The 26,277-nt window shown below is 40.7% G+C and overlaps 1 protein-coding gene across 5 annotated transcripts in view; it reads right to left on the reverse strand.

The window, feature by feature from the left end:
* TRPS1 (transcriptional repressor GATA binding 1) overlaps positions 1 to 25,608 on the reverse strand; it is a 269,427-nt gene extending 243,819 nt beyond the window's left edge. For 2 of the 5 annotated variants that reach the window (XM_070075419.2, XM_051843995.3), the window contains exon 1: positions 25,004 to 25,608. Coding sequence is in view for 3 of the 5 variants with exons in the window: in XM_008255841.5 (XP_008254063.2) it covers positions 23,367 to 23,442 (76 nt within the window). In the remaining 2 variants the exon portion in view is untranslated. Of the gene's footprint in view, positions 1 to 23,366; positions 24,235 to 24,302; positions 24,602 to 25,003 lie in introns of those variants that run through there. The other 3 variants (XM_051843993.3, XM_008255841.5, XM_051843997.3) reach the window with 3 other exon arrangements.
* Between the last annotated feature and the right edge of the window lie 669 nt (positions 25,609 to 26,277).

The following is a 26,277-nucleotide window of genomic DNA, read 5'->3' on the forward strand; positions in this document are numbered from 1 at the left end:
TATGCCTGACATGCTAGCCCTCAGGAAAAGTTCTGATGTATTCTGTCAATTACTAGAACCTACTGAAAAATCAGGCAGTGATTAATTCTGAAGGAGAAATTTGTTAAGACTCATTTTGGAGAAGAGGAAGAAATTCCATGATATTAACACCAAAAGTAACTTATGATAGGAAATCTCTAGCTACCAAAAATCAGGTATTTTTAAGTCATGCATGAAAAGTACTAACATAAACGCAAAAAAATAAAAATAAATGGTATGGGTCACGAGGACCCAAAGAATAAGACAAAGATGGGCAATATGAAAAAATAAACCAAAAATACTTCTTTAAAGAATTTTTCTAATGGCCCTGAACTCAACACATTTAAACTCCAAAGTTCATACAAGAAATTCAGACATAAAAGAAGTAATGAATTACGGCATACAAGGGTACCACAAAAAGTTCCTGGAAAATGAAAATAAAGGATAAGTTTATTCTGAGGAAAAACCAAGACACAGAGACAAATACTGTATGTCCTCTCTCAAGTGTGAAAGCTAAAATAAAAAGAATCAGTCTGAACTCATCATAGTGATTAGTAAAGACTAAGGAGGGGGAGGTGGGTAGAGGGAGATTGGATAACAGGTATCAAAACACAGGCATATACACAGAGGCACTAGGGTCTAGTGTTCCCCAGCACCTGGGGTGACTACAGTTCACAATAACGTATTATATGCTGTGTAAAACTAAAAGAGAAGAGCTGCTGGGCTCTGAACACACAGGAAAGATAAAGAAATGAAAAAGCTACTTGCCTGGTTTGATTGATTTACATTGCACATTTGTGTTGAAGTACTCACTATATCCCATTAAAATATATATAGTATTGCATGCTAATCAAAATATGAATAACAAAATAACTTAAAAAACAAAATTTGTGAAGTTTCTGATAACTATTTTGCATTTTCCATGAACTTTTTGAAGATTCTTCAAATGTTACCAAGATAATGACAATAAACTAGTGTTTTGGAATAGTATGATGCTAGTGATTCCTTCAATCACTGATAGAATTCTGTTTGTTCCATTCTGTATATGTCATAAATATAATTTTAAAAATATATTTATTTATTTATTTATTTATTTATTTGAAAGGCAGAATGACTGAAGGAAGAGACACACAGATCATCCATCCACTGGTTCAATCCCCAAGTGGTTACAGCAGCCAGGGCTGGGCCAGGCAGAAGCCAGGAGCAAGCAACTCTATCTGGGTCTCCCATGTGAGTGGCAGGGGTTCAAGTACTTGAGCCATCATCTCCTGCTTCCCAAGTGCTTTAGTTGATTAAGAACTGATTAAGAAGCAGCATAACCAAGATTCAAACTGTCATTCCAATAGGGGATTCAGGTGTCCCAAGTTGGGGCTTACCCTGCTGCAGCACAGTACCCACCACTAAATATAATTTTAAAATTAAAAGATCTAATAAAAACTTAGAAGCACTATTCTGAATAGTCTAATGAATATTCCCATAGGTAATGATACACAGAAACTTAAGATTAAAAACGGAACAATGATTATAATTATTATTACAGTAATAAATGTTTGCAGAGCCTGATGGCATTGACCGAACCTGTTTACATACGTTGTCTAAATTGATTCTTCCCCCAAAGCCTGTGCCCAGGTATCATGAGTCACAGCCTACAGGTGGGAGAATGCACAGTAAAGATGCTGGAGACTTGTTTTAAATGGCATTTTCTTCCAACAGAGCCACATCACAGAAAGAAAAACATAACAACAACCCACTGCACTTCTAGACAGAACCAGAGAGTAGCCTTCTGCAGAACTTCACACGTCTCAGAAAGCCTTGGGATGGCTGAATCTTCCACATTTCAATGAGTGTATGTATATCTGGAGAACAAAAAAAGCTTGGAAAAAGGCCAAAGTGCCCAAATCATAGGCAAATGCAAAACAAAACAAGGTTGAAAAAAATATTGGGAGGCACATAAATGACCACTGAAGTAATTAGTATGTCCCCTATGCCTAGGAATGGCTCCTCCAACAGGAGGCAAATGTATATGAGATTCAAGTGCGTGTTATCTGTGCCTGTATTTCTCATCCTGGGTCTTCGGTGCCTCTGCTTTTATGGGGTGATGGTGCAGTTGAGAAGTTCAGGGCAGAACAGTACTTACTAACAGTCTACCATATGATATTGTCTATGTTTTTATCAGATGTTATGACTTTCTTTTCAGCATATTACTTTAAAAGGTTTGCTGAACTAAGTCATTTTGTGCATTCAAGGGACAACCTTCTTTTTCAAATATAACAGTTTTGGCTGTTTACTACTTCTTTGGAATTCAACTCCTATCAGCCTAAACACTCTCCCCTACAGAAAGCAATAGGGGGCCGGCGCCGCGGCTCACTAGGCTAATCCTCCGCCTAGCGGCGCCGGCACACCAGGTTCTAGTCCCCGTCGGGGCGCCAGATTCTGTCCCGGTTGCCCCTCTTCCAGGCCAGCTCTCTGCTGTGGCCCGGAAGTGCAGTGGAGGATGACCCAAGTGCTTGGGCCCTGCACCCCATGGGAGACCAGGAGAAGCACCTGGCTCCTGCCATCGTATCAGCGTGGTGCGCCGGCCGCGGTGGCCATTGGAGGGTGAACCAATGGCAAAAGGAAGACCTTTCTCTCTCTCTTTCTCTCTCTCTCTCTCACTGTCCACTCTGCCTGTCAAAAAAAAAAAAAAAAAAGAAAAAAGAAAAGAAAGCAATAGGAAAAATTAAACTGTCCCAAGTTAAATAGAAGGGTCTACATTTCCTTTTTTTTACAACTAGAAAGTTAACAAAGACACTCGTAAACCTTGTCATATACAACATAAAATGGCCACCTCTGATGTGAAGATCCAAAGAAAAGTATCACTATTTTTCTTTTATTTGTGATAGTCAATACATAGAAGATAAAAACTGTGTGGCTATCAAATCATTTGATATACAGTTATAAATGTGGCTTCAATGAATCATATTAAGTAAATGACAACAACTCTAGTTTTGCATGTTTAAAAAACACAGAATTGGGAATGGTGAGGATGCTTGAGGTACTAGTAATACTTCCTTAATTTGAGTGTTGGTTATGTAGCTGGTCAGATGACAAAAAAACTCACTGATCTGTACATCAACGTGGTTTCTTGACATGTAGACTGTATTTTAATAAAACGTATTTTTTAAAAAATGGCCACCTCACAGCCAGTTCTCCAACAACTATTTTTCTCTAGCCATGGTTAAGCACACTGGAAGCATGCAGGCAAAAACGAAGCAGCTGGATGGAAAGAACCGGGAACCCGTGAAGTCCAACCACTGCTGAGGATCTTGCGTCTTAGAACTTCAGCGGGCAGTTTTGCACAAGGCACCAGGGCTTCCTGGTAGGGCCATACTAGCCCGGAATCTGAAGGCAACTCACACTGAGTGAGGGAGAAGCACGCCCTTCAGGAGAATTGATTTTAAAGTTGTGTAGAGGGATCCACAGACAGCAACTGTGTTAAAATACATAACTTAAGAACACGAAAGTCCTCAATTCCCAGAAGAGCCAACCCGTAGTAGAAGCCTCAGCCACCCACAAAGGCTTCCTGTGCTTACAGAACTACTGAATTCTAAGGCAAATTGTGACTTAGGGCGTAGGACTATTTGATTCACTGCCTGCCGACTGATGAGGCAGGAGCCACCATGCCTCCATAGACAAAAGAACGTTTCTGCAAGTCAGTGTACTTCAAAATGCAACCTGCTTTGAGCAGCTCCTTGGAACCTCCGCAGGAGAAAGTACCTGGCTGGTGCAAGGCTAACAGCCCTCCCCCGCTTTTTAATGAATGAAAACCTAGCACTTTCAGCTGCAGCCATCTCAACCGGCCCCGGTGTCCACGGCCTGCACAATGACCGCAGGTGAAGGCTCAGATTTAGAGATGAGTCATGGGCGACAAACCCGCTGAGAGGGTTGGCTCGAGGGTCAGGGGCAAAAGAGGAAGCCAGAGAGAAGACAAGAGGAAGGCGAGTGCACAGCCAGAGGAAGGCAGGCTGGGTAGAGGGGAGGAGGGCAGGGTTGGCAGAGGAGAGTTGGCGGGGAGAGAGGGGCGGCAGGCAGCGGGCAGCAGGCGGAGGCCCGGGGCAGCGCCGGACGAGGGGAAGAGGCCGGGGACACAGCGCGGCGCGCGCCGGCCGGGAAGCAGCGCGGCGAGCGGGCGCGCGGCGGCCGCTGCTGCTGCTGCTGCTGCTGCTGCAGGACTTCCGGCGACAACACGCCCACCGCCCCGGTGCGGGGCGGGCCGTGCAGGCTGCGGCCGACCCAGGGGCTCGGGCGACAGCCAGCGCCACGGGCACGCACCCGGCAGCCGTGCCGCAGCCGCCAGGGCAGGGCCACAGCCTGCAGGCACCGCCACCTCCCTCTGCCTGTAGCTTCTTCAGAATCAGTGAAAAGAAACCCGGATCCTATTTCTGTCACTGATCTGCGGTTCTGATTTTTTTTTATTTTTCCTTAAAAAGAAAGGGGGAGAGGGGGAAACACACGCAGGTTTTACTCTTGATCTTTATTTAGTTCTTTGGCGATCCACGAAAGCGCGCTGGGTCTTTAAAACTTTCATATAATAGAAATTACTTAAAAAACAAAATCAAGAGACAAACTGGTTAGTAACTGATAAAGCTATTTGTTTTTTAAGTTTAACCCAAACCACTCTTGTCTTTTTGATGTCTTTGTAACACACATAAGCCACACCAGAACTGGAGACAGGCAAGACCCCATCTGGAGCAGAGGTGGTTACCCTGAGTGCAAATACACTCAGAAACACAAAGCCATGAGGATTAACCGGCCAGTACCACATCCTCATGTCATTCAACAGCTTCCCCTTAACAAGAGTTTGTTGATCACAGCCCTTTCTGCTGTAATGGAGCCAAGAAGCAGCAGTTACTTAGATTAATATAGATTTTTAAAAAAAAATATAGGGGATTGCAGCCATCTCTATTCAGAAAGAATATGTTGGTTATTTCCAGAGTTATTACTGAAGATATTTTTTTAATGTCTGATTTACCAAGGTGATCGTTTTATCTCCCTGACAATGAATTAAGGCCAAAGAGGAACCAGAGACAGAACAGTATTGATAGGCAAAAAAAGTCACCTAATCATTAAAACTATTACTGCGCTGGATCCAAACCTTGCTAGCCCACCATACAACAAAAGTAGAACTCCTTGGTAAGCCTCGGGTCCCAGGCTGGGCTGCCTGGGTTCAAGTCCTGACTGCTGCTTGCTACCTGTTAGGGTGTTCTTCTTCCTGAACACGAAGATCTCAGGCATAGACAACACGCTTGACTCACAACATGAGCCACGGATCAGCATGTTAAGATGGCCCCTCATGGAAGACTAACCTCTTGGTAAGCAGCCTTTCCCCTGTAAACCTAACTCACCTAATGGCCTGTGGCTGCTCTCACTCTTACTGCGTGATCAGTGCGAGCTACGCATCCACCAAATCAGTTGTTACTACACAGAGCTCATTTCTATGCAAACTATGTCCAGCCTTTGGGCAAAGTTTGCATGCCCTCTGCTCTCTGATTTTCACAAGTGAAAACAGTAAGGCTGACACATTTAATAATGTCCTCCTCCCCTTCGTTAAAGGGCACCACACAGCTTTAGCAGACAGGAAACTGGCCCAGCACACATGCTGTCCAGCTGGCAAATGGAGGCATCTTCAACAGCATCCACTCCTACAAAGAGTCTGATAAGGAACATTTGAATGGAGCCAAAACATACATTTCCTTCCTCTATTTCTGCATTTAGCAGACATGAGAGCTGGACAGTCATGTCAGGGATTATGAAACGGCAATAAAGAGATTTCAAAGCCACCACGGCTACCAGAACAGCAGGGCTGAATTTCGCCTACTCACTTTCAACCAAAAGTATGCACCCCTTCAGTTGTGGAAAAGTACAGAGAGATTTAAAAACCCCACTTATTAACTAGAATGAACTCTTTGGTGGAACGCTTTCTACTGTCACTTAAAGGGTGTGCAAAACTCGGCAGACATTACTTTTAAAAAATCCTACTATCTCCTTCAAAGGATTTGTGAAGCTGCTGATAGACATGAGGTGACATCAGAAAAGTATGTTTGAAAAATGCAATTAGCTAAGGTTTCTAGGAAGCTTTGGAATGTTTTGTTTTTGAGGAAGAAATAGATAAGTGTGAGTCCTACAAGTAATGAACTGTCCCAGCAGCAAAGAAGTTCATTAAATAGATCCTCTCTTTGATTACCCCTTCATGGTTCCATGTCTGTACAGATTTGGGAATGCAGAGTTAAGAACAAGCCTTCATAATTTTTCAGAACTATTTAAAATATCTAAGTGCTTAACACAGTCATATGTGAAATCAAAGGGACTTCCCAATTCTCAGATAAAAGTTTTTTTGTTGTTTAAAAAAAAAAAAAAAACAGAGGCCAAGGAGATGGTTTTAAAAACAATCCTTCAAAATTGTTCCCCAGCTTTTGAGATGAAATTAAAGGTGATCAGTAAAAATCAAACATTCAGAAGTCTCAGGCATTCTTGTTCCAACATGAGAAATAGCTCAGCAGTTAGTGTTCAGTTATCACTTTACTGGCTATCTGCTGGGGGAAGATATAGATATTAAACAGGGCAAAGGGAAATCCAATATCCTTTCACCCCCAGAAATCTGGGCATCCCAAAGCAACATTATCTGTGATTCTGCCCAGCTCCCAGAAAACCCTATCCACCTACATTCTTCTCAGACCTTCTAAAGGTCTAAATTATTCTTGTCCCCTCAGCACCTCTGCATCAGACCCACATACACGCTGCCTTCATCCTGAAGCCACTTTCCTCAACAGCATGGCACAACATCTGGACTGCAAGATATTCAGTATGTGGAAGCTTCACATTTTTGAGTCATGACCTTGGAGCCTAACATGGCTACCCTTAATGTTTTAAGGGCACATCATTTGCCACCTTGAATCTTCAACTGCTTCATGGAGATTCAGCTGTAATACACACAGAGCACAACAAGGCAATCTGTGTTTTCATTTTTCTACGGGGTTGGATGTTTTGGGGACCTCCCTTTGCCTCAGTTTCATAGACACTGTCCTGCTTGATTAACTGACATAAATCAGTCAAGCGCAGGATTGGCAAGCACACTGTAAAATCCAACATACCAAGTTGTAACCAGTGGTATTATACTTTGAAAACAAGACATCGGGGCAAACCTCAAGAAGTGTCTGTTAATTATGCAACACCAGATAATCCTTTTCCTTTCTGAAAGTTGACAACCCAATTTCACAATTTTCCCAACACCTCAGAGTCCTAGGCTTTGGGGCCAATGTGTTCCTCCCTCATGTGCTAATTTGATGCAACACTTTTGATAGACCAGTGCGCCCAAGGCATTGGTGAAGAGAAGAAAGGTGAAGTGGGCCTGCTCTGACTCTCCCCAAACTGGCAGTGCCAAGTGGATTCTGGTACACCCCACACTAAAGCCATCGGTAAACAGAATCACAAGGCAGGGACAGTTAATTCTGAATGAGTGGAAGGGGAAGGTTTCAGGTAGACAGTGTACAGAAGTCGATATTCTAAGGAGGAGGGTAGAACTCCTATGGTATGGCTGGATGACAGGCCTTTTATAAAGAGAGAAGCATATGAATGAAGGCCAGTCTGGGAACGCTCTGGGACTCGTGAGCACTTACATTGTGGCTGGAATACACGGGGCAGCACAAATGGAACTGGAAAATCAGAAATAGCTCAGAGTGTCCTGAATGCCACACTACTGGTGATAAACAAGTTTATCAGCATGTGCTTGTGCAGGTTGAAGGCCACTGGCATTGACACTCAAAGCCAGATCAGGTATAGAGATAAAGGTTCTGGATTTACTTCAAGCAGATCAAAAGCTGAAAGCATAAAATCCCCAAGGAAAAGTGCAGAGAGTTAAGAGGAACATCAAGAAAAGACTGGAACAAGTGTGGCAGAGATGCAGTGTCCTGGAAGCCCAGCCAGGAGAGGACACTCAAGGGAGCAGCTGGCAGCCGCTAGTTCATCTGAGAGATGCAGTCAGATGGGAAGACCATCGGCGCCTGGCTTCCACACTGCTACTGGTGACTCCAGTACAGCAGTGTCAACACAGAGAAACCTTGGCAGGCCTCACTTAGCTCACCAACGGGGACTTACATGAAATAAAACCCAGATTCAAGCATTCAATCTTTTCTCCACTCTGAGGTTATTTTTATATTTGACTAGGTTTATCTTTTATCTTAAAAAAAGGAGACTGGATTCCATATCTGGCTTAGAAACGTTCTAATTAATAAATCTCAAAGACCAACGTTTTGACGTTGTACCATACCACTTAAAAACAAAAAAAATCTATCTTGAAAAAAATAAAACGTAGTCTTTTATTTTATCTTGTATTTTTCTAAGGAGCTATACCCAATATTTTTGAATGTTACCTAAAATCCTAACCTCTCTCTCAGCTTCCTTAGCCATATACAAGCCACAGAACTGCATTTGTGGGGGTCAACATCATGGTGTAGCATCCCATATGAGTGCCGGTTCGAGTCTCAGCTGCTCTGATTCTGATCCTGCTAATGTGCCTGGGAAGGCAATGGAAGATGGCCCAAGTACTCGGGTCCCTGCCACACATGTGGAAGATCTGGATGGAGTTCCAGACTTCAGGCTTCAGCTTGGCCCAGCCCTGGCTGTTGTGGCCAGTTGCAAAGTGAATAAGTAGAATCATGATCTCTTTCTTGGTCTCTGCCTCTCTCTCTCTGTCACTCTGCCTTTCAAATAAATAAAATAAAATCTTTTTTAAAAAATGGGCAGAAGATAATGTCCTTTAATCAACATAAAATATCCAGGACAGCCTTTGTTCACAAATACTGTGCCATAAGAGCAAGTACAAAATAGCTGACAGTCTGGCACGGGATTTACCAAAAGTAGTGAACACCTTGGCCTGGTTGTGGCTCGGGGAGGAAAATAAATTGAATTATATACCGATTTATCAGGAAGGCAAATTCTATTACAAGTAGAACTCCATCTGAATAGGACCTGTTTTGAAAGCAAAAAAGGAGTATTTCCTGAGAAACAAAGCCCAAAAAGTAAGAGCTAGTTAGCCTTATTCTTACCTGCAAGGCAAAGTATACATGATATGATTCCAATCTACCCAAATCAAAAAAGAAAAAGAGATACTTGGTATATAGGAGGAGAATGGAATAGAAAAACAAATTCCAGAACATTAAGAAATACTAGGGTAAGGTAATCATTGATAGAATTCACTATGGCTTTATCAGGTATGCAATGGATGTTAAATTACAATTTACAATTGGAATGGAGAATAAATTCAATTGCTGTATATAGTCAGAGGAGGAGAAGAGAAAAAACAAGCTAGCTAGGTAAGAACGATGAGATTTTCTGGCATTTCTTCATATAATATGTTCTCCAAACCAAGAGAGAGATTTTGTGAGATGGTCAGCATCACTAGTTAAAAGTTCCCTTCTCCCACTGCAAAACAGCTGCTTTTTAATATCGAAGATCATTCCATGACTTTCTCGTTTAATTAATTATTTCTGATTGAATGAATATAATTATTTTCTACAAGAAAACTTTCATTTTAAAGGAGTAACTACCAGTGTACTTGAAAAAGGTCACAGAAAACTGGAATTAAAAATTAGTTTATTTGGGTCTATAAAATTTTTTAACTCCACACATACAAGGGGTCTTCAAAAAGTTTATGGAGATTGTGTATTGTTAAAAAAATTATGCACAAATTTCAATTTTTTTTGCACCAAAATAAATTTCTCTCTTAATGTCAGTTTTCCCTGAATACTTTTAGGTACCTTCACAGTTACAAGCTATTTATAGACTTTCCACCTGAAAGAAACTTCAATGAAATAAAACTACCAAACCAAATCATAAAAAAGAGGCAAGGCTACCGTGCAAGAGATAAAGAGAGAAAAACCGATACCCTTGAAAGCACTGTATCATCTTCACCTCGCAATCTGGAATGAAGGCGGTCAAATGCAGACCGGGGACCAGCCTAGCCCCTTTCCAAGTACATTTCTCTCTGCTTTCCAAAGTCACTCCCGGAGCTGTCCTCATCAACAGCTCAGGGACTGTCTGGGAGTCAATACCTTTCCACAAGGAATTTACCACAATTACTGAAAAACCCAGAAATGGACAAGGCAGTAGCACTGGGGTTACAAATTGTAAACTTCACTTATGGAGAGCAGGCTGCATTTACTCCTTAGATTACAGAATACAACTGTACAGACTGAAAGATAAGAAGAATCAAAGATTTTAAGTAGAATACTCCAGAAGTCTAAGAAGACAGGAAATTCCTATCTTTCCAATATAACAAAGTAAATGATTAAAATGAACTACAATCAATAAAGTAACTTTAATGGTGTAAAAGTTACACAGCCAGACCATGGCTGAAAATGAAAAGTGGAGAAATTCTAAAAGAAAATAAAGGTATACATCTCTATTTTTAAATATCTCATTTTTACTACATTTGAAGCTGAACGTTATCATTCAAGACAAGATTAATAAGAAGAGCATTTAAAATAAATGAGGTTCTTTTATTATTCTTTCATTAATTTGTTTATTTTTTTTAAAATTCTGAGGAGTTTATGTAAAATGCCATGAATGGTTTCTCAACCACACGTTTTGATAAGTAATTGCACATTTCAGGCCTAATCTCACACACGCCGGCCACAGTTTTTCAACCTGCCACAGGGGCCTATCGTCGATATGAAGAAAGAAAAGTCCAGTTCCAGGGGGGAAAGAAGCACAAAATCAAACGGACCATTTTTTTAAAAACTGGTCTCCACATAGATAAATGGTGGAGGTATTTTAAGCTAAAAGGAGATGAGTAATAAAAGCAAGCTTCTTATGAAGGATAATTGCATAGCCAATGTTTCAGTACCAACCAGACTTTCAGTAAATCCAAAGAGGTTTCTACTGCTAAGGTATTTCAAAGAAACATTAAGTCTAGATTTTCTGCAGTAACTCTTTAACTTTCTCCAGCAGCTTCTAGATTACATGTCCAATTCCTATGTCTTCCTAAGGTATTGAGAAATAATATAACGTCAAGCGATTCACTTGGTGATCATCAAGTATTCGCTGCCTACTAATGTTATCTTAATTCTGCACATAGCCATTTGCAAAAGGAAAAATAAAGCTTAATGTGTCTCAAGTATGAGACAGATTTCCTCAACAAACATCAAAATTGTCTAGTATCTTACACAGAAATTAGGATGGTCAGACACCGATTCTAGTTCAGTCCTTTATGCAGGCACCTAATTTTATCCTCAGTCTTAGTGCTTCTAAAATAATGATTATGTTAGACTGGATAGTAGTTCAAGTTCTGTCTATCACTCAAAATAAAATACAGCCCTATGGTCACTGTGAGTATACTTGAACTAAAGAAAAGCAAACAGCAAAACAAAACCACCTTGAACAGCAGATTTTAAACTGAGCAGCCAAGGAAAATTCAGCCCTTGGGAATAGCAGCGTTTCATTGGCAAGAGCCTGATTTTTCACAACAAAAGACTGTTAAAGGATTTTTTAGCCTAGATCCCTGTTTCATCCTTTTGTGTAAAGAAGAATATTACACACCCATGCACACAACAGGCACATCAGTAGGGGGGCAAGTTTTATATCAAAATCACAGAACTAAAAGAACTCTCCCAGAGACTCCACCATTCATCCTACATCTAACCTTGGATAGATGATTCGATTTATTCTTCTGTTTATTTCTTTTCCTACATGGTTTGGCTGGTAGAACCTAATGAAATAAATTGTAGCTTCTACTGGGCTCAAAATTTTAATATCTAACAAGATCATCTCTTATCAAAACAAGTTGATCAATTATTTCTGCAATGACATTTATGCAAATAAAGCCCTATTAGGAAAAAAAAAAGATAAAAGGATCTGTTGAATTTTTCAGTGTTGAAACTAGGAGCTTTGCATTAAATCTAAAAACATTGGCCTGGCTCTTCTATTATACCTTAAGTGGATAAATGTTTTAAATTATACTTTCAAAATAACACATTAAACATGATTGGAAATCATCACATTATTCTAATTTCTCTAATTCCACAACACTGTTGTGATTATACTCTATCAAAAAATGCTGGCAAAATGTTTGCCTATCATAAGAACCAAACAAGGAGGTGGCTGGTTTAAGTGTATGCATTTCCAGCAATGCAGGTACCACATATTGTAAAATTCTCTCTACCACCAGTGGCAAACTATAATTTCCCCAGTGGATTCTTTTCAAGGACTACTATGTACTATGGCTCCTGTATTAGGTATACTACATTTTCAGGTTGCTATCTGTTTCTTCAGGACCCAATGCATTTATCCCAAATGAGATATGTCATTTCTTTATAAATGTCATTTCTTTATGGCAGAAGACTTATTTGTTTTACATAATTGTAATTTAAGAATGTCAATCATCTTAAGTAAAGCAGTTAGTGAAAAAAATGAAAATAAATCCAGAAAAAGTTTTTTTTACTAAAAGATCTTTACATTAAAATATGTTAAGATTAAAGTCCACTCTATATCCAGGTTTTATTTTAGTGTAATGCATTGATAGTTTTTCATATTTTCTTACTACTTTTGAACAAGTCCACAGAACTTATCTTAAACTGATTTCAAAGCTGGCCATATTTCTTTTTCCTTCAATCAACAGATACAAAAATGCTTAAGAGCTAAATGAGAAGCAACTAAATGTCATGTCATTTTACACCATTCATAACGTTCCATCAACTATAAAGAATGATTATATGATTTTCCAAGACCATTTATTTGAAGTAAAAATAAAAGTGTGAAAATGACATGTGAAAAGATTTCTTCCTAGTGACTCAGAAATGACCAAAATATCTGATCATGGAAAGGTGTGGCAGGAGAACTGAAATCACTGATCTCATAATTTCTAATGCATCAGAATGTCTTTCTAAAGAGAAATCACAAAAGAAAAAAAGAATACTAAATGAATGCAAAATTAAATTTCTATTTTATGAGAAATAATAAGGGTTCTATGTTAAGAAATCCCTGAAGATTATTTCCCGTCCTTTCTAAAAAATTTTTAAAAAAAGAATCTAAATATTTCAAAATCAATAGACTTCAAGCAATCCAAGAGAATTTAGAAAACATTTCTCTCAAAACCAATCCAGAGCACAGGATATCAATTTGGAAATCAAGGAAGCATATTTCGTTTTAAAAATCAAAAGCTTTTTCAAAGACAAAAATTCAAGTTAACATCCCAGTGATTAACTCTGGGATTGCTTAGCCAAGAACAACTTTCGGCACTTAAAACATAAAACTGTCAGCTTCCTCTGCTTAGAGACAAAACATACAAAAAGCAAACATTCAGTGTTATATTTTCCTAGACGCAAAAGATAGAACTAACTTTTACAAAAGGTGACCACTCTGATTATGTCTTCTTACTATGATAGTTTCGAATTCCAAACCTGAGAACTCTCCTTGGTCGATGGCCACTGTTCTAGCTCCCAGCACTCCCTAAACCTTGATAGAAATGCAATCATTTGTTGAACAACACTGGTTCAACACATAAATAGGTCAAAGCAGCCTGTGGTGATGTTGGTGAATATAAGCTACCAAAGACCTCAGAGAATCGATAATGTAATAATTGGCACGTATTATATAATCATATATATATATAAATATACCCATGTGGTGAATCTTTTAAGTACTCCTTTCCACTAAATCAAGGTAACACACATTTCCAGCACCACCCATGATTAAATGCATAGACCTGAAGTCCAGAGTTTAGTACAAGCACTGAATAATTAAAATCATCTTAGTATTTTTTGCTAGAAATATGTCATAGTTGGTGCTAACAATTATTTCAAAATTTCATAATTTATTTCAATTTTATTTAACACATTTTTCTCATAAAAGGAGCAGCAAAGGTCTGCTACACATTAAATAATAAAGTCAAATTATGATTTTACTCTATAGAAGCTTCTTCCTCATCTTACACCGCCGTGCCCAAAACATTACTATTACCAAGAAATGTAGGTAAGAATCTTACAGCTGGCACACTTTTCCACTGAAAAGATAAATCCTAACTCCTCAAGAAACTGAAATATTATATCTTAAACAGGGGTAGGAGGGGAAAAAAAGAAAAAACTGGAAAAAAAAAAAAAGATAATGAAGCATGCCAGAATAATCCAGAGGAAGCATGCTTGGTCTCAGCGTAATTTTCCTTAGCATCCTCAAAATCAACGACTTCACACAGTGCCCGATCTCTGCTTACTCTTCTGAAAACGATCCAGAGGGTTTTCAAAAAGGCAGCATTCTAGCTGGGGTTCCAGATGCCAAATTAACTCACAGGATGGTCCATTCCTGAAGGAAAACAGCCGAGCAGCACACCAGAAGCTAGAGAATGCTTTTGGTCACGCAAAGCAGGAACCACTGAGCGCAACCCTATAGGAGTTTATATAAAATTCCCAAGTACCACAGGCGAAGAGGTCAAAGTTTTCTACGTCAAAAATATTTAAACAAATAAAGCCATATGCAGCAATAGTTCCCCCATAGTATCATGGATTGTATGATACTCTGGCCTCCCTTCCATGTGTGTGTGTGTGTGTGTGTATGTGTGTGTGTGTCTGCACAAGCGTGCATGCGCACGCACTTCAGAAGGAATCAGGAAGGAGAGAAACAAAAAGAAGGAGCACCTGCTTACACTAATATCTACTCCAGTTCTCCATTTGTAATCATCATCAGTCTCATTTTAAAAACTGTAGTACTGCCAATGTTACACTAAATTATTCTGGGAGTGAGACTAGTATGGAGACACATGATGGGATGTTAACAAAGAGATAATCATTATTCTGCAAGTAAAAAGCGCATGGTATGTGTGTCTGTCAGTGTATACAAATAGAGAATACGTCAACAAGTTTGTGGAAACTGAATGAAATTAATGATAAGTGTGTTTTAGTACAAAAAAACCTTAGTTTAGTACAAAAAAAGTATGCATACTTTCTTCCTAATACGCATTTTCTGTAGACTTTGATAAGACTCCTGGGATGCGTGAATTGAAAATTTTTTGTCTCCAAATAAGATTATCCCATTTACATGAACTTTCTGAAGTCCCTTCATACATGTCACAATAAAGAGTTAAGTGTTTGACAAATGAACATGCAAAATAATGGCCCACATATACACATAAAATGTGCACATTATGGTTTTTACTACTGGCCTGAAATCCTCTGTTTCTTCTTTACAGATTATCAAAATACACACACACACACACACACACACAAAAGTAAAATATGCTTTAAATAATTAGGGCATTCTTTCAACAGCATAAATTTTCTTAAGAACAGGACATTTAAAAATAGAATAAACAGTAATTGGATAGAGAGAAAAATAAACAGTTTGTTGTAAGTGAGGTTTAGATGACAGGGAATTTCTTATAGTCATTTACCACATCTTGTATCTAAAGAATGCAATGCAGACTCGTCCTAAATACAAAGGAGAAACATCTCTTAACTATTTGCTTAAAAGTTACAGAAAATATTTCATGTAACTCATTACTTGAATATGCAACTACTGACACAAGTCACTTTAACCCATCTATTTTCTAAAATTTTCCTCAGTTTTCAGAACTGTGGAGCCAATTTTGCAATCATCCTTAAAAACAGTAGGCTTCCAATGAAAAAGATAATATTAAATATAATTATTCATGTATACTTTATAATAAATTTATTAACTATAAACTTCAGTAGCCATATAGAAAAGAGAAGTAAGGTATTAAACATTTCAAAGAAATAGCAATAAATAATTCATAAGGAATTATTAAGCATTCAATAATTAGATGTGTACTGAGAAAATTAAAATTAATATATAATACTGATCATAACATTCATCAGTTAAATGGTATTTTTAAAGTAAACTGAGTTGGATTGTCTTTCAAAAGTATGTAATGACAACAAAAAAGTGAAGATAAAACAAATACCAATCTGTCTTTTAGGAACATTTTTATGTTCAGAGCTACTTAACAGTACTGAAAAAAAAATGGGCTGATAAATTCATTTCTACATCTTGCAGAGCTTAAGATGATAATGTGTGGATAATGACATCACAGAATAGGCACAAGTAGAATTTGGTTTTTAATTTGTTTTGCCAATTCTGTCCTCATCTCAGAATCAAAATTATAATTAAATTAACCCTGGGATAGATGTTGGGATGCATTAAGTCAGGAAAGGGGATGTTACAAAGACTAAAGTCATTTCAAAAAATATGTAATACACTAAAGCTCTATGTAATATCTGTAATGCAAACACACTCTATATGAGTGAGAATAGAGTCTGTGCATGTACATGCATTTAGTAAACATGAAGTCACAAGTTCATATGCTACACTCGTGCACAGCCCAGACACACAAAAAAAAAAAAAAAAGAAAAAGAAAAAACCTACAACTAGATAGTCAGGCTTGAACCCTCTGCACATGAAGTGTATCATATAATAGAGAAACTGGATTCTACAAACTAACTTCTGTCATACCTATTTATACTATTTTGATATATCTGATCTCCTAAGTAATACACCAAGATTAAAATACTGATTCACAAGAATTCAAGGAAAGTTATATTGTACAGTCTAATCAAGAAGCACATATTATAATTCTCTATTGATTTCTAAGTATCATACATCCTGTCCAGATCCTTCAAGTAAGAACAGCACTCAGTCGAAATACTTTTCCCTTCTCTTTTTCTACAGCTGTTTACAGTGTCTAAATAGCAGTTGTGGTGCTACCTATCATCCTATATTGGGTTCACGCCTGGATATTTTATACTCAATTTAATAATATTAATATTTTTAAGTTCAAGACATATACATTAGATAATATAATTGCTTATTATTCTTTATAATACTTCACTATTCACTAGCATGCTTACAAAGTAATGAACAGATACAGAAATTGCTAATGCAAACAAGAGAATTATACTCCCTTCAAAGAAAAGAAAAGAGAAATGGAAAATAAGCTGTAGACACTTGTATATCTCCTTCTAACACTACTCTGGGAAGGTTTAAAAAGCAGACAATGAATCATTTGTTTATTCAAGTGTTAAACAGATCGAATATATAAGTTAACTTCTGTGTTTCTTAAAAGTGTTTGGAACACTTTCCAGAGTCTATTTTGACTGTGTCAATTACCTAGATACCAAAGTTGTTGTATTGTGTTGCTCGATGAAATAGGACGTACAGCAACCCTCAAAACCAGTATGACAAGCCTGGCAAACAGCATCACATCTGGGTGACGCACAGAATCCATCACCCAAGGGAAAAATGCATTGGGTCATAGTACGGAGTCTTTACATGTTCCATATTATTTCTACATAACGTTTTGAGATGACAGAATTATAAACTATAAAGCGCCAGCCCATTAAATGACATATTCAGAAACAGCCTTGTCCTTTAACTGCTGCTCCTCTCAACAGAAATGGGACTTGTAACAAATGATCTCAGAAGCACTTCTTAAAATACACAGGAAGGTGACATTGTGATGTATAGTTTTTTCCATTTCTAAAATTTTCTTAGTCAATTCAGTGTGGACGTAAGCATGATAAGGATGGATTCAATATGTTTAAACACCATACTCCTCTCAAACTTCTAGACTTCATAAAGCAGGTCAGAAGATTCATGCTTACAGCGTAGAGTTAATGGCTTAGCATATTAAATTCCATCACGGTGTATGTTAAGTATTATGGGTTCACTACATACATTACATACATAAAACACACCTACAATAGCATGCACGTATATCACCAATACATCAAGCCTAGGATAGCTATCATGGATACTTGCAGGCATTTGCAGGCATTTATACTGCTGAAACTCCTCTCAGTCATACTATAGGTATCCAACTGCTAACTCCCAAAAAATTACACAAACCAAAATGTGTTACCTTTGCTCAAACAACACTGTTGCTCATTCTATAACAGAAAATGCCATCCTTAATCTTTCAGGAACCAAGATAGTGCTGGATTCTTGCAGCAGAGGTGGTGCAGAATGGTTTGAGGCAAAACCGAAACATATTGTTTAAGTAAACCTTAAGGGGAGGGGACCATATGCGCAATTGATGGATTTTTTTTTTTTTGTATCATCTTCCACAAGGCCTCCCCCACCACCCCTCCCTGCCACTGAACAGTAAACAAGCTGCTGATATTAAAGGGGACTGCAGCTCCAAACATCACCTCTGCCTTCCCCCTTCTGGCTAAATTTTACTACTTTTTCAGTTTTCAAGTAACAAACCAACATTCATGCCATAAAAAGCGAACGACAGACATACCCATTACTTGAAATCTATGTCTGAAAACTTTATAAAAAAAAAAAGAAAACGAAAATCAGGACTTAACTCCAAGAAACTTCCACCGTGCTGGTGAGAACAACGGACAGCTTAAGTCCCTTAACTTTTTCCTGACAAATCCCTAAGTATTGGAGCGGGGAGCAAAGCAGGAATGCCTCTGATTTGAAGTACAGCCTGTGATTGCGCCAGAAAAACGAAGACTCTCATAATATACTGAATCAAAACTGTCACATTTCTAAGCAGAGAATGCCTCAAGGGTGCCAAACAGGCAGAATGCCTTTTTATGATAATTTTAAATGCCTTAAAGACTGTATTCTTCCTCTGGGATACCTAATTTTCAATACGTATTATTTCTTAAATGTGCTCTGGGTGAAGGAGACCAAAAAACAAAACAAAACAAAACAAAAAAAAAAAAGGAAAAAAACCTCTTGGGAACAAATTTGGGGCTAAAAGCAGAGTCCAGGACAAGTGACCCTAAGATTTAAACCTCAGCAACGACTTACATCGGAAATACAGATTGTCAGTTCTGACCCCCAAATAGGGTGGAGGGCCCCATTTCTGAGTACAGTGGCTTTCCCCAAGGAAGTTAAGGGAACACTGGCACACGTCTTTTTGCCCACTGAACACAATTTCCTACTTGCCAGCCTGTGAAGTTGCCCTGGTGTCAATCAACATCACCAAGATGTCTCTGAACTGGACAAAGTTCGCTTTGCCTGTGCAAGGTCAGAAAGAGAGAAAATGACTTTTTGTGTTTTTTTGAAGACAAAAAAAGGAAACTAAAAATACTATGTGATAAATAGGGTTAAAAATAATTCTCTAAAACTATAAGGAGAAAAAGTTGACTCTCGGTGGAAAGACACCAACCTTAATACTAATGCTTTCAATCTAAAAGTGTATTTTTCACCTATTTTCCTTCTTCTGCACATAAAAATGATTAATGTCACAATTAAACTTCCACATTTTAGGCTCTAACAGGTGTAGCATTCTTTATGCAAACATACTCATTGACCTGTCACCACTGATAACCTTAATTAATTAATCTCGATTGGAGCAAAAACAAATGTTTTTCCCTCCAAATAAAAAGCAAGGCAACACAAATACCACTCTCCCTCAAACCTAAAAACTGTTTAAGTTACGGTAACCTGAAATGCACCAGCCATCACAAAGAGCAATTGGAGAAATCCAGCAGTGCTCAGCGGGAAAGAGTTTTAATAACAGATTGAAAAACAAGAATAAAAATAACTGCATCAACAGAGCCCTTCTTCCTCAGGCCACAAGCCCGTTCTTACTTGAACTTTTTTTTTTCCTAAAAAAAATGTCATTTTGGCCACTAAAACCAATCCAGAACATTATTAAAAGTTAAAAGCTACCAATTACTTCTGTCTGTTCTTTTAAAGCAAAGTTTGGCATTACGTCAGTTGGTTTAAAGAAAACAAGAAAGAGAGAGAGAAAGAGTAGGAGAGAAAGTTTCCTGCTTGTATAAACTAAACCACCAGGGAAGGTGTCTAGCCACTTGTAAAGTATTTACTGCAGGTTTTTAAAGAGCTAGAAACATTTTAAAAATTAAAAGTTTTTTTCCACAAAATGTACTTAAGAACGACAAGCATATACTTAATGTCTTCTTTGGGGGTGCTTCGATGTTATTTGTATTTCAATTATAGCTTTGAATCAGAAAATGATCTCTAACGACGCTTCAAATTTGAAGTACACACAAAATGTCATCTCTTTTTTTCTTTTCTTTTCCTTTTTTCTTTTTTTTTCTCTTTTGCTACTTTGCTACTTGAATTTGGGCTCATGAAGAGGAAAAAAAAGTGGGCTAAGAAGAAGCAGACTTCGCTATTATAGTAGTTACTGTAGCTACGGCGATTAACAATTGCGATAATTTTCACCCACAGATCTCTCTGCAACTTCAGTAAGAGTCTGTGTATGCCCGATGATGTTCTAACCCAAATCAAGTTCTGTTCTATGTTGCCCATCAGACCGAATCAAAGACCAACCAGTTCAGTTCTCAGGGATATGAGAATCACTGAACACTATGACAACGAAAGGTGGCCATAATGGTAACGTTAACAACATTATTTAGAAAGCTCACAATTCATAGAATTGTCTATACAAATCAACAAATGGTTTTAGACCCAATTACAGTCAAGGGTAAATTTTTTACAGTGGTTATTCTGTATTCAGCATTGCTTGCCACTAGAAAACAACCATTGATATATCGGCATATTTAATCGGCGGGTCAAGTTTCTAGGAGACAAATGATTTTGATAATTATAAAAAATACGGCCCAATTTTTTAAGCATAAAAATTGCAAAGTGCATTAATCTTTTAAATGCATGACCATTACAAGTACCCTTAAAGAAGGGTACTTTTACTTGGCAAAGGCTAGAAGAAAATCTTCTTTTCATACTTAAAGGGAGACCCAATATTCCACAAATCAAAATAGTAAGCAAGCATTCATTATTTCTGTATGATAGCGAAAGATCAGTGTTGTTATCACATAGACAAGCAACGTACAAACTAGCTTGGGGATGCTGTCATTTGATTTCCTCAAATTTCAATAAATAGTAAATAAGGAAGATGAGGTAAGTAAACAAGATTCAGAACTAGTTCTCAATGGTATTAGTAGCAAGCAGCAATAGAAGAAGAAAAACAAACCTCTGTTACCTGAAAACTTGATCAAGGAGGAACAACAGAAAACAAGCTCCTAAAACGTGCCTTTTTTTTTTTTTTTTTTTAATCAAATTGATTACAACTTCTGAGCTGCAATATTTGGGACAGAACTGTCTGGGTTTATAGTTTTCTATGCCTGCCAAAAACAGATGCAGACTACCACACTAGCTGTCCTGCGGAAACTAAATTAAGCAAAGGCAAACACCAAGTGGAAAGCTGTCAGTCTGTTGAATGAATGGCTTCATTTTACACACCAGAGAATATCTTAATAAGAATATGTTTTAATGTGAGCCACTCATTTTATTTTAAGTGCATCACTTTTAATGTGTGACACTCATTTTAAGTACCTCACTTATTATAAAAATAATAATTTTCCTTCTAAATCAGTAATAGACACCTGCCCAGAACTTTCTTCAAGTCTATTTTGTTTTACATACAATAGCATAGTGTTGCTATATTATTGTCTGCTATCAAAAGGGGCATTGAAGTAAAAAAACTAATTTAACCTATGTATAATCAAAAGTGTTTAAAGGCCAATCATCAATATTTATCTCCATTTCCAATTCAAAGTAAAGTTTTAGTTCAAAATCATTTGCTGCAAGATCTTTTGAAACTTTGAGCAACGTTTATTTACTTCAACAAAGACGGTTAAAAGTTCATTTAGAACCAACCCCATTTGCCTTATTTCTTAATAAAAAAAAGTACAAACCATTAGCTGGAAACTGCAGTTTGAATCTCTGTGTACACATGCACACACACATAACAGTAACAGAAACATCCCTGGAATACTAGGCTCTCAAACGCAGCTTTCCAACACACGACTCCACTTCCCTGTTTTACAGGTTTTCCTATGAATGAATGTTTCCTTATGCGTAGAAGAGAGCCCTACAAGGTAGCAATCAGCATAAACTCAGGAGTGGTGGTACCTGATTGAAAAGAAAAAAAAAGAAAAAGAAAAAAAAAAAAAACAAGCCCACATATACCACAGGGGCACGAGTAACTCACGATTTGCACTTTGGGATCCTAACCTGTTTTATATAAAGCAAGTCTGTCGAAAATCTTCTAAAAGTCATTTAGAATGTGAGTCGTCAAAATGCCGAGCTCTTAATTCCACTCACAGTAACCATGACACTTTTCCCCCTTTCCTTGAATATTACCTTGAAGGGACAAAGGACAAAACCTAAACAGCAGCAGAGTCTGACAGCATCTATAATTCAGGGGCATGACAAACTTTCTGCAAGGAACTCCCTGTGTTCCACCATTTATTTGGAGAGCGCCAGACTTAGTTATTACGTGTGTAAAAGTATTCTACACACATGTACTCTAACATATAACAGACATACCAGGAAGTCGTAAACATCAGCTCGCCGGTGGTAAATACCAAGAGTGCCAGTGAAGTTTCAGCGAGCCTTAGGTTTAGAGAAATCAAGTCATAGCCTGGCACTGTCGTTCTTGTTCCTCCTCGGGACTTTTGTTTTCACAAAATTAATATCCAGAAATAATCGGCAAACTCTGGCACGTGAGCGGCCCTGTATGTTTAACTGGATCTAGAGGTGTTTTTATCCAAGGGTACAGCATTAAAAAAGGAAGCTAAGGCATCTAAGGAGAGACAAAATGCTAATAACTCTGTTTGACTTGTTAAGATGAAGCATGTCATTAATAAACTTTCGCTTAAAGGTAAAAAAAAAAAATTCTCAAGATGTTGGTATCATTTCCAGACTGTCCTGTCAGCATCACAACCCACAGACAGGAAGCACTCATCTTCCCATACTAACCCTGTGTTTATTCACAACCCTGGCATACTCAGGGAAAGGGGGAAAAAAAAAAAAAAAGCCCGCACAACCTTAAATGTTTTTGCTTTTTTACATAAACCGGTGGAGTAACTGAGAGAACCTTCCGAGCAAAGGAACAGCGTGCAAGGGCTTCACAGCAGTGAATTCAGAAACTTTCATTCTCATTTTGTCCACGTCAAGGACTGGCTGCCCGCATTACTTTCCTTTGCTGTCCCTCGCATTTTTAACTCCGGCAGCCTTTTCTAAATGATCAACTTTTCCTAAAACCAGCAGGAAGGTAACATGATGCCAGCAAGATCCATAAGCTTTTTATCTTGGGAGCTGAAGGACTTTGAAGAGTTGTTGGAAGTTTCCTATGTTTGCTTTGAGCAATCAAATTTTAGCCAACAACCAAGGCCTAGAATGATCATTTCTTTGTAAATTTTTGTCCCAGGCCCTATCTGCAGTTCCCCTTTGTACTTATTATCTCTCCCAGACCTTTTCCTGTTCACCTGGTGCCTTCACAAAAGTTCAGTGAATCTACAATGAGTCGGCCTAACTTGCCTCCGACTTAACTCCGCTAAGCTGTTCACTTCACTTACCTTGCTTCAACTCTAGCCGTGATTTTCCAAAATAGGATAAGGAGGAATACTCTATATCACAACTGTGATTCATCATTAAGATCCATGGCTCTTACTCAAGGAAAAAAAAAAAACCTTTCAAAGTTATCAATTCTGAGGCCTAAAAAGACAGGGGGAAGTCAAGCAGGTCCTAAAATTTAATAAGTCCAAGATTCCCTCTGAAACCCAACCAGTCTTCGCCCCTCTAACTTAAATTGCTTTAGAGTCCCAGGGCCATAAAGCAGTTAGTGACTTCCCGGGGGGGAAAAAAGGGGGGAAATACCACCATCTCAGACAGGTACTAACAAAAAGGCTTTCCCAGCCAGGGAAACAGCCTGGCACTTCAAACAGCTCGCACCTCCGCCTCACCCTCCAATTATTCCTGGGGTCCTAGCATCCTGGAGTTACTCCGAGGGGGGCAGCGGTGCCTGCCTTGGCCTTTCAAAGATGCGTCGTCGAAGAGCCCGCACGGGAACCGGACAGCAGGCAAAGCGCCCGTCCGCCTGGAGGTCCCACTGCTGTCAGGCACTTAATCACCGGCCAGTGTCCCCTGACCCGAGCGACACATGGCGCATCCAGCGCCCGGCAGAGGAAGTGTGCCCCTTCCTCAGCCCCTACGGAAGCGACCAGGCTGCAGGGCCCTGCCACATGGCACGGACAGGGCACAGAGCGCTCGGCCGAGCTGCCCTGCGTCGCTCAGGGGGCCGGTGCACCAGGGGATGCGACACCCTCCCTCTCCTCCAGCCCAGCTGGGCCTGGAAGGAAAAAGAAAAAAAAAAAAAAGAAAAGTTTGAAGCCTGGCTCTGCAAACTCTTCAAAGCCAAAGCCAGTGAGTGCTGTGCTGTTTTCCCGCTTGGGGGGCCACGCGAAGGCCCCTGTCGGAGACCCTCGCAACCCTCCCACGCTCGCGCAACTTACTACTCTGCATGCTGGAGCCCCGTGTGCTCCCCGCTCGCCAGGAGCCCCCCAGAAAACCGGCGGCGGCGGCCCCTGGGGTCCAGCCACCTCCAGCTCCTCCGCTGCGCCCGCCCGGTAGGAAGAGAATCAAAATCAGCCAGAAAGAGACAGCGAAGGGGGAGTGGGGCTGCGAGGGGGAGGGGGCACCGGCCCGAAACTTCTTTTTTTGGCAAATGGGGATTTGTTTTTCCTCCTCCCCGGCGGCTGAACTTGACCCTGCTGACTCCAGGGGCTACCGCAGTTTGAAGTCGCTGGTTTCCAAGGCTCAGATGCCCGAGACCCCGCAGAAGGCAGGCGAGGAAAAGTAGGGGGGTGGTGGGGGGAGAAAATACAGAGGGGGGGGCGCAGCGAAGAAGAAAGAAAGAAAGAAAGAAATCACACGCGCAAAAAGGAAGAAAGAAAAATGCATGTGAAACCCGAGAAGCCTGCGCTGGGCTTTCTGCACACACTCTCCCTCGGCTTTTTTTTTTTTTTTTTTTCCTCAAAGAAAGTCACTTTTAATTCCCAGGGCTCCCCGCTCCGCTCGCGAGCGCCCACATTTTGCGCACACACGCGCGCGGGCGCAGCACTCGCGGCGCGGCGCCCCGGGCCCGGCCCAGGGGCTCCCGCGGCCCCCGCGACCCCCGCGCCCCCCGCGGCCCGCCCGGGCCTCCCCTCCTTACCTGTTGATTAATCGTCAAGAACACCCTCGGCAGCCCGAAAGATGGTGGCGCGGCGGCCAGAGCCATGAACCGTCTTCTGTTGTTTGCAGAGTTGATCTTGGATTATTTTGGGGGTGGGGGGAGAGAAAAAGGTCTTTCCTGCCTCCCCCCCTTTCCCTGCCCTCCCCCTCCCTTTATTAAAAAAAGAGAGAGAGAGAGAGAAAGAGAGAGAGAGAGAGAAAGGAAATAGAGCAAGGATGTGCCCGGTGCCGGGTGGGAGAGGGAGGGGGGGTGTTGTTTTTTGTTAAAAAAAAAAAAAAAAAAGAAAAGAAAATAGGAAGGCGAGAGAGCGATCGAGAGGACGCGAGGTCTGGAGAAACGAGCAGCACCAAAAAAGAGGACGCTTCAGATTGCAGTGAGATCGGGTCTTTATCAGAAATGTTATCGCTTGTCAGGACCTCAGTCTCCGCGCATTACGTCAGTTTCAAGACACCAACACTATTAATATCAAAGGAGCCTTCGCGGAGGAAAGCGCCACCCCAGACCGAGCTCCCTTAAAGAGACAGCGCGCGTCCCCGCGCCGCCGCCGCCGCCGCCGTCGCCGCCGCCGCCCCGCCCGGCTCCGCGCCCCGCCGCCGCCGCCGCCGCCGCCGCCGCCGCCGCCGCCCGCCGGGACCGGCCCCGGCCGCGGCGCGCCGGCTGCGCGAGAACTTCGGCCGAGTCGGAGCGCGGCGAATGAGAGCGGCGCGGTGCCGGGACCCGGCTACCTTCCCGCCCCGCCTCTCCCCCCTCCTCCCTCCCCCACCCCCGTGTGGGAACGTGCGGGCTGCGAAAGGAGGACAGGCATCGCCGGGCTTCGGCACGAAGACGGTGGAGACGCGGACCTACCTACCTCAGGGGAGCGCGGGGGGCAGGTGGGGGGCGGTGCGTGGCGGCCGCGGCGGCGGTGCCTGAAGTCCTCGGAGATGCTGAGGGGGAGACCATGAGAAGAAACTCTCAAAGTGCTTTCACCTTTCGCTCGTTACTTTCCCCCTCTGCCTCCCGAGGAGGCGACGCCGCGTCCGTGTGCGTGCGCCTGGGCCCCCTCCCCCGCAGGTTGTCCGCGGCGACCTCCGGCCGGCCGGGGGGACACCTAGCCGCGGCCGCCGGTGGTCCGGCTTCCCGAGCCTGGGCCGGCACCTTGAACTCTGCCCCGCGTCGCAGGAGCGCGCCCTGAGGTTGCTATGGTTTTTCTGAGCTGAGGAGAAGCCCCAGCCCGAATGGGTTCTTGAGGAGCGAGGGTACCAATAAAATTG

Source organism: Oryctolagus cuniculus, chromosome 6 (assembly GCF_051225735.1).
Source record: "Oryctolagus cuniculus isolate XC-2025 breed Fujian yellow rabbit chromosome 6, ASM5122573v1, whole genome shotgun sequence".
Classification (NCBI taxonomy): domain Eukaryota; kingdom Metazoa; phylum Chordata; class Mammalia; order Lagomorpha; family Leporidae; genus Oryctolagus; species Oryctolagus cuniculus.